The 8895-nt window shown below is 42.1% G+C and overlaps 1 protein-coding gene across 1 annotated transcript in view; it reads left to right on the top strand.

The window, feature by feature from the left end:
* The window catches only part of taf2 (TAF2 RNA polymerase II, TATA box binding protein (TBP)-associated factor), a 35489-nt gene extending 28048 nt beyond the window's left edge, over positions 1-7441 (top strand). Inside the window, exons 24-27 of the mRNA XM_008411069.2 lie at positions 4543-4772; positions 4993-5157; positions 5961-6063; positions 6135-7441. Coding sequence (XP_008409291.1) covers positions 4543-4772; positions 4993-5157; positions 5961-6063; positions 6135-6433 — 797 coding nt within the window. The 3' untranslated portion in view covers positions 6434-7441. The remainder of the gene's footprint in view (positions 1-4542; positions 4773-4992; positions 5158-5960; positions 6064-6134) is intronic.
* Positions 7442-8895: the final 1454 nt, after the last annotated feature.

Raw genomic sequence — 8895 nt, 5'->3', positions numbered from 1 at the left:
GGGGCGCGCCCCACAGTTTGGGAACCTCTCCTAGAGGGTTATTATTTTGTGCTAGTGACTTAAGTTTCATCTAGTTTCAAACATACAACATCATCAAATTTAAGTTTAATTTATATAAAACTGTGTTAGGAATAAAATGACTTGTTGTTAGAAATATGTACATTTCCAAAATTTTAATTGCTCTTTTTACTGACTACTTGTTATAGAATTAATCAGTGATCCCACATCAAATAACTTTTTCAAAGTAACTGTGACAACACTGTTGGCGACAGACTCAAGTTATAATAAAGACTGTGTGAGTAGCAAAGGCCAGTTCTGCCTTTGGGTGGTGAGGTGCAACATTAACACCAGCTAGCAGAAATGTAAAATATTAGCATGAATATTTTACACTTTGTAAACTGGATCAGACACTTTCTTGTCGCCTTGGCTTGACCTCATGACCTGTGTACGGGCTGAGTTGGCACACCTGAGGCAATGAGCGAGGCAGTCACAAAAAACCAAGTTGGTGAATTGGTGTGACATCGTGCTAGCAGAACTTAAACTCGCCACAGTACCGTCTCCGGATGTGGAAGAGTTGCCGCCTTGTGAAAAAACTGAGGCAGATTAAAGAGAAGGCATGACACACACTGTTTGATAAAAAGACTTCATGCAGGCTGATGACAAACTCAAATAGTATCAGCCTGTAGCGTAGGGTAAGCATCCAAATAAGATGGACTCCAAATAGAGTCCATGTATAGTTAACCACTATTGTTGTTCATCAGGATGTCACTGCGCTGATGCATGTTCAGTATTTTAGCTGGGTTTAAAGGACCTGACTTTTAAAACTTGCAACTGCTACCTCCCTGTGTTTTCAGCGTCTCTGTAACATAATAGTAATGATAATGATCAGTTGGGTTTGGAGCAGTGCTCTTTGGCTGCTTTTCCACCAATACAACAAATTAGGACTGAGCTTTTCCCTCCACTCATTTGGTGTAGCATCTGACCACAGCAGGCTTATGCTACCACACGTAGAGTAAATAGCACTTACAGAGGTTCAGTTACTGCCTGCTCAGTTTCTTTACTCAAAAACTGCTTAAACTGTGCATGTAGCAGAACCAAGAAACTACGTTTTTTCAGAACATATTGTCTTGGTCAGAATGTGCACACAGCAGCCTGTCATCAAAGCAGAGGAACTGCAAACAAATGTATAGCTTGTTGTCTTTACAAAGAAGAGGGTTAGCAAATTTATGGCGATATTGTTGTCTTTAATTTCAGAGCATAGTTCCTGAAATTAAAGTTAGAAGAACCTAGTCTAATTTTAACAGGCTTTTTCACTCATTAAAACTCCTTCTCACGGTCTCTGAATGGTGTGGATCTTTCAGTTCTTGAGGTTGCACAATGCACAGTGGCTTTAGAAATTACTAGAACCCCAATTAGGGTTTGTGGTTGTAAAGTGGATTTCACAAGTTTGCACATCTTTCTTAAAGAGCTAGGCTTTCCTGGTATGAGAAAATCATAAAAAATAAAAATAAAAAACATTTTCCCAGATTCTGCTGAAAAATAAAAACTACCCCCCAACTGTTTAGTTGCAACAGCAACTAAACAACTGTTGCAACAACTGTTTAGTTGCAACAGTGACTGGGGCAACCGAGTCACTGTTGCCCCAGTCACAACAGTTGCATCACTGTTGCAACTAAAGATAAACACATGGATGAGTTTCTCTAGATCTTACTGATACATTAGTCCTTTAATCCTGGAGATGTTCTGCAGGTTATAGAAGGCCGACTTTGTAACTGTCGTTATGAGGCTCTGAGGGTTCAGGTCAGAGTCCATCACTACACCCAGATTTTGGACCTGATCGCTTCTGATTTAGTTTCTAGCTGTAATAACTGAAGCTGTAGTTCTGTTTTACTGTCAGGTGGCCCAGATGGACCTTTAACATTATAATCAGCAAGAAAATGTTTAGACAATCTGTTTAGTCTTTGAAAACAAAATGTTTCACCACCTCAAGGACTCTGAAGTTAAAACACATATTCAATATTTTAGTAAGTGGATTTAGAATTTCTAATAATCGGAATTTTTAAACTAAGAAAAATGGATGCTTGTGAGATGTTCTTTGGTAGCATGAACTTTTTAAAGTTAAAGGTAAACTGTGAGTTAATCTAAATATTTTTTTAAAATCCCTGGTCACATCTGGTGGAAAGACTGACCCACCGTTATCTGCAGCGTTGGCTAAGGCTTCATGGATGATGTGAAGGCGGTGAAGCCTAATCTCTTTTTTACGACAAAAACTGAGCTAAGCATGCTGATGTGTTCTCAGACCAACACTAACACAGCCACCCACTTAGAAAGCTGTGTACTTTTCAGACTGTTGAAGCCTTTATTATTTATGCACATCCTCCTGTTTGGTGTTTGGTTTTTTTCTCACATCGCTCTTATTCTGTGTGGGAACAGCAGCATCCAAATAACAGGGCTCACATTAAATAAGCTTCCTGTCTGTCTGCTGTTATTATGTGCTGTGTTCTGTCAGTCAGGCCTTCGGTCGGCTCTCTGGATCACTTCTCCTTCCTTCCATTGTGTCCTCTGGTTTCATTATTTCTTTTCCTTCCAGGGGGTCCTGTGTACCTTTCAGCTAAGCTAACCAGGTCATTCAGTGGTAGAGTGCCAACCCAAATACCCACCACCTCAAAAGCCAAATACCAGTATATGTTCACAGTTTCAGTTTCCCTCCAGCCCCTGGGTTCTTGTTGCTGCGTCTGATTTACAAGTGGAGGAGGATGGGCCGAGTTATTTATGATGATTACTTCCAGTGGACGGCTGTTTGTTGGCCAGCTCGGTGTGGGGAGCTGCACGGCTCTGCTGCCAGTTTAAATACGTAGTGACCATTGTGGTCAGCTTGAATAGCGTGTAATGAGAGCGTGCTGGTTGTTCTGCTCCCCCTGCTGTATTAAACACTCTGACAGGATGATGTTTCACCAGCTGAAGGTCAGTCCTGTGAGCATTTTCAGTTGCTGCTGCTGATTTATTGCCCTCATGCTCTGCAGCCACAGTCTGCCCCCATCCCCATTGTTCGGCGCCGGGCCGTTTGGGTCAGCTTCAGTACGGCTTATTTAGCCCCAACCCAACTACTCGAATGACTCCTAACTTGGACCAGTTGGTTCTGCTGCCATGGAGGGTCCATTATCTTGCTTTCCATTGCCTCTGTGGGACTGTTTAATAAAATGTGCGGTCAGGATGCATTCATGTACAGAAGCACAGTCAGTGTGAGGGCCAAAGTGCTGATAGGTTTTGCAGATGGATGCACAGCTAGCTAAACTGATACGCTTTTCAGTGTAGATCCTGCAATTGAGTGAGGTCCTAAAGTTCAGGATTCCTGAAAGAGACTCGCAGGAAATGCAGAGATGAATGAAGCCATTTAAAAACTCAAATGGATTTTCTACAGCATCAGCACATCCCTGCTGTTCATTTAGTCTACGAAATTCTGAGGCTGTCACTTCAGTTCAAAGCTACTTTATTTATCCTAACGAGAAATTTATGATCATAAACTGGTATCAATGCAAGTATCGTCAGTGTTGTTGAAGATGGTGATGCTGCAAAGACCTCTGACTGAAGATTGCTGCTGTATGATGGTCTCATGACTGTTATGACAGCTCAGTGTCCAGGCAGCAGAGATGATATTCCACATAACGTGACTTGGACGATACCATCAGCTGTCAGCAAGGTCTGCTAATCCACCTCCTCTGCTTTTGCGGCTCCTCTATAATTCTGGCTGGCTGTATGGTTAGAAGTTGGGCAGAGAGACGTTGGAGATGCGATGTGATCTTTGTCCGTTCTAATGGGTAGAAGATGTACTTTCAACTTCCTCCTCTTCTCTCATACACCAACGCCTCCTTTTCAACTCCTCTAGGATTTGGGGTCATAGTTCAGGTATTAGTTGAGTTTTTTAGATGTTAATCAGCCGCTCCCAGTTGTAAAAGAAAAAAATAATCATTATAATGTTATCTGCTCCTTTGAGCCTTCTGTCATGGAAGAGGATGGATTTCGAAATATTTGTTGAAATCTCACTGTTGAGGGGATCTACACTCTGCAGGGTAGACATTCAGAGACTGCTGCTGTAGTAATGCTAACCAGCCATTTTTATTTATTTTTTCATCTATACAACTCTTAATTTTTTTCTTTTCAAATATTGGTATTACATTTGCAGCTTTCTTTTACACACAGTTTGATGTTTCATCTTAGCTTCATATAAATAACAGCCAGCAACAGCAGAAAGGCTACAGAGCAGATTGAAATACTGTTATTCTGTATTTATTTAATAAGAATATACACAGGATGTTCACACATCCTTAGAAAGAATTCAATTCATGTTTCTTAAAGTGAGGCCTTGAAAAACCAAAAAAAGTCTTAAAAAATATTACATTTGAGATGGTGAAACTTGCAGAAACCCTGTCATAATAAGAGCAGGTCAAATCCTCTACATTACTTTTCTGTGTAGTTACTAAACACTTAAACAAACCAGAGGTGGTGCTGGCGGTTCACCCGGACCTCTCTGCCTCCTCCCAGGTACGGCTCATGACTGGCGGCTGCGCTGCGACGCCGTCAACCTCTACTACACGCTGTTCGGCCTCACCCGGCCATCCTGCCTGCCGCTGCCAGAGCTGGGCCTGGTGCTCAACCTGAAGGAGAAGAAGGCTGTCCTCAACCCCACCATCAAGCCCGAGCTGGGAGTCAGCGTTGTCATGGACACGCCAGCCAGCATAGGCATCCACGGCGTGGGGATTAGCTATGCAGCTGTGAGTAGCTGCTGTTTGTTTCTGTGCTGTCGGTACATTCAGAGCATTGATGTTCAGTTAAACAGGAAACAGGACGTTTTTTAGTGATGTCATAAATGATGTCACTGTATAGGTTTTATTATATTGTGTTGTGTTCTTCAGAATAATGAACTGGATACATTTTTCTGCAAACCATATAAAAGCTAAAGTAGCTGATGCTGAGTATGTGTGTATCTTTGAGGTGGACGAAGAGCCGGACCCTGTCTCATTAGGGGTGTGTGGTGTGGGCCAGCCCCCTCAGGGCCTGAAGAGGAAGGCTGAGACCCCTCTGGGTTCCCCCCCAGAGCCGGGGCAGATCCTGCAGCACCAGGAGGATGATGGGAGAGCAGGACGCTACAAAATCAGGGTTAGCTCATCCTCTGTTCTTTAACCAGCTGCTGCTTTCATGCTCTGTTAGGACACAACTCCTGAAAACTATCATCCAAATCCCTGCACAACATTCACTTGGATTTTTTTATAACTTTTAAGAGTAAAAATATTAAAATCTCTTTTTTAATTATAATTGTACAACAAAATTAGGCGTTTTTGTCAAAAAAACTTCCCAACAATAAATAACTCTTTTAATGTCAAAGGGAAATTGATTTCCACAAAATAATGTGTTATAGTTAAATGGACTTGAAAGAGTCCTGCCACCAACTCAGGAACAAATTCTTTGCAGCGTCCAGATGTGCAACCCTGACTGAGTCCTGTACACACCAACGGTTCGACTACTAAATACTGACTCCAGGGGTGAATATTCATGCGGTCACCAATTTTATGTTAAATATTTTACAACCAAGCACGTACACAAGCATGATTGACATCGTCGAAACCCTCCTCCTGGCTCTGATTGGCTGTTACTGTTTATTTCTGGAGATGGCAATAGAACCACATGAAGGGGGCAGAGGAGCTCGATCTTCTCACAGATTATCTGTCTCATACCAAACAAATGGTGACAGTTTTAACAAATATGTAAAGATATATTTTTAAGTTACATGCTGCAGCTTTCAAGGTCATTAATTATCAGTAAAAGCTGCTTTATGAAGCTGAAGGTAGAAGAAGAAAATGAAACTTGATCTGAGCAGAAACAGAATGTGCTCCATTCTAGATTCTCTGCTTTAGCCTGATGGATGGAGGCTGAATGATCAGTTCTGCCGTTCTGTGTTGCAGTTCAACACCATGGAGGAGGAAGACATTGACATGGAGACGGTCCATGACAGTCAGGCCTTCATCCACCACCAGCTCAACCTGCTGGAGAGACCTTCCACTCCAGGTAGGAGCGTGATCCATGACCATGCATGATGTCACTTCCTCTGCTGAGCTTCATCTTTCTCACCTGCTCAGGTAAAGAGCCACCGCTGGTGGAGCAGTCCCTGCTGTCCACGCCCGCCATACTTCCTCCGCCGTTCTCCAAGGAAACGCCCTCGTTGTCCTCCAAGCACAGCGGTGACCACGCCCACCACCACCACCATCACCACCATGAGCACAAGAAGAAGAAGAAGAAGCACAAGCACAAACACAAGCATAAGCACAAGCATGAGAGCAAGGACAAGGAGAAGGACAGGGACAGGGACAACTCGTACGCCTACAGCAACAGCCCGGCCAGCGGCAGGTCCCTGCGCTCACCCTCGCTGTCCGACTGAACATCTGGAACCCGTTTGACTCCCAGGTGCCAGCGGTTCGCTCAAGGTCGTTTGCAGGCATGTGCGTGACAGGCGCCACCACACACACGTGTGTCCACGTTTGTGTCCATGTGTAGCGCAGCTGCTTCAGTACAATCAGATGAAACATGAGCTAAGCTGAGGCTGATGTGTCAAACAGTTGAACCCTCTAACATCCTACACACACACACACACACACACACACACACACACACACACACACACACACACACACACACACACACACACAATCTTAGCTGACCTCAGAGTCTCTTCCTCCCAAGCGGAGCCACCACTGTGGTGAGCCTCAACCCAAACCTCAGCCAGTGGCTCCTGAGGTCCAACAGAACATGGAGCGGGCTCCTGGGGGCCCATATCACTGACTGCTCTGTGCCGCCATGGGCTTTGTTTTAATGCCTCCGGTTCCCTGTTGCCTCTCATTGATTTAAGAAGCTGTTGTGTTTTAACTGGACGGGTCCAGAACTGCAGCGGCTCTCTGCGGCCGGTTTTCTATAAGCAGAATAATCTACGTTTTTCCTCATGTTCTCTGCAACAACAATAAAAGCTTTCAGAGAAGAGCTAGAATATTCCAGAGATCGTCTCAAACAGTCACTGTGCTGCCACTCACAGCTCTGTTTCAGCTGGTAGAGCACGTTGTAGCTGAAAGTCTGAAACTAGCTTTGGTTCTACAGAGGAGCATGGTTCTGGTTTTAACCTGACCAAACCACCGCATGTAAAATCTATATGCAGCTTTGCTTTTAATTGTTCTGACATTTTAGTTTTGGTTCAAAATTGTTGGAAGGAAAATAAATTCTCTTTTTATTCTTGGGAAGTCGTTTGTTCTTTTGAGACTGGCCCAATGCAGAGATGTTCTTTTTTAAAATTGTCTCTTGATTTTCCGTCCATCGGCTCTGGCTGATTGGAAAGTTACTGAAAAGCACTGAAAACTCAGTTTTTCCTTTTAATAAATGTATCAAAACTGAAAATGTATGTAACCCTCTTTCTTTCCAACACACCAACAAAACTCTGATCAAGGTTATAGACACTTTGATGCATAAATGTATGTCAGTTTAGCTTCCTGTTGCATTTTAAATTTACTTCCTGTTGTGGTAGAACCTGCAACATGTTACAGCCAGTATATAATTACTGAATTAAAACAAAGATTACACAGATTAGTTTGTACGTGTTCCAAGTTTGAATGAGCAGGAAAAGCATTTCCAGCACATCTCTTCACTTTTACCCAAGTAATCATGTTGGAGGCCGAGTATAGAGCTTTTGGTTCCATTTTGGATTAAATAACAAATTATGAAATTCATGTGCTCGCCCAAGTTCCAGCAATTTAGAGTTTAAAATGAATAAAATTAAACGGTTTGTCCATTAACTGTACAATGTCTACACTCTAGTCAGTTGCGGCTCCGTTTGCATGAATAACAGCATCAGTGCAGCGCAGCATTCTGAGGCACTAATAAAATCCCCAGCATACAGTGATCTTTATCAGATTCATTATGAAAGATCTGAACATCCATCTGGATTTTCCTTAACAGAGCAAACAGGTCAGATTCCGTTAGAAAGTCACTGAATGGATGATCATGTTTTTGTTAAACCCAAAGTGATGCAGGAGCAGCAGCTTGTTCCTCTGACAACCATGATATAAGATTCTAACTGTGTGAATTCATTTCCGAACGGTCAAATTATTGAATTATTGAATCTCTGAACATAGGGAGATTGCTGAATCTACTGGATTGTGAGCTGTTCAATGATTTATGAAAAACTTTATGGAGGAAATGAGGTCAGAAAGGTCAAGGTAAACCAATAAAATATGGTGGGATGAACAGCATCTCATCCCTTAACAATTCATATATATATACTGCCCAAAAGGAACACTTAAGTGTTTACTTAAGTGTTTAAGTGTTCCCTTTATTTTTTTGAGCAGTGTATATATATATATATATATATATATATATATATAGCTTTTTTTGTCTCACTTTAATATTTTAGACCATCAAGCAAATTTTCATGAAACAAACAGTTTTCAAATGATAATCTTATTCATCAGTGGACCAAAGCTCTCAAAAACAACCTGGGTTTATATATAAAAAAATATCAAACCCCAACTTCTTAAATGATTAATTAACTGGTTAAACTTTTTTTTTCTGTTCAGTTTCAACAGACGCACCCAGACTTGATTCCTGCCAGTCCTGCAGAATCAATGAATCACAGAAGTAAAAATCTCTGACAACAGGAAGTATAGAAAAAAAAACTCAGACAGCAACACATCTAAAGAAATTGACAGATGAGAAACAAGAGCAGCTATCAGTCTGGAAAGGGTTAAGGAGCCATTTCAAAGGTTTTAGGATTCCAGAGAACTACAGTGGGAGCCGTTATGCACACATGGAGAACATATGGAATAATGCAAACATTTCCTAGAAGTGGCTGACTTACTG

This window comes from Poecilia reticulata, linkage group LG6 (genome assembly GCF_000633615.1).
Source record: "Poecilia reticulata strain Guanapo linkage group LG6, Guppy_female_1.0+MT, whole genome shotgun sequence".
Lineage (NCBI taxonomy): Eukaryota > Metazoa > Chordata > Actinopteri > Cyprinodontiformes > Poeciliidae > Poecilia > Poecilia reticulata.
Note: the sequence above shows the minus strand (reverse complement) of the source record. Positions and strands in the feature narration are given on the sequence as shown.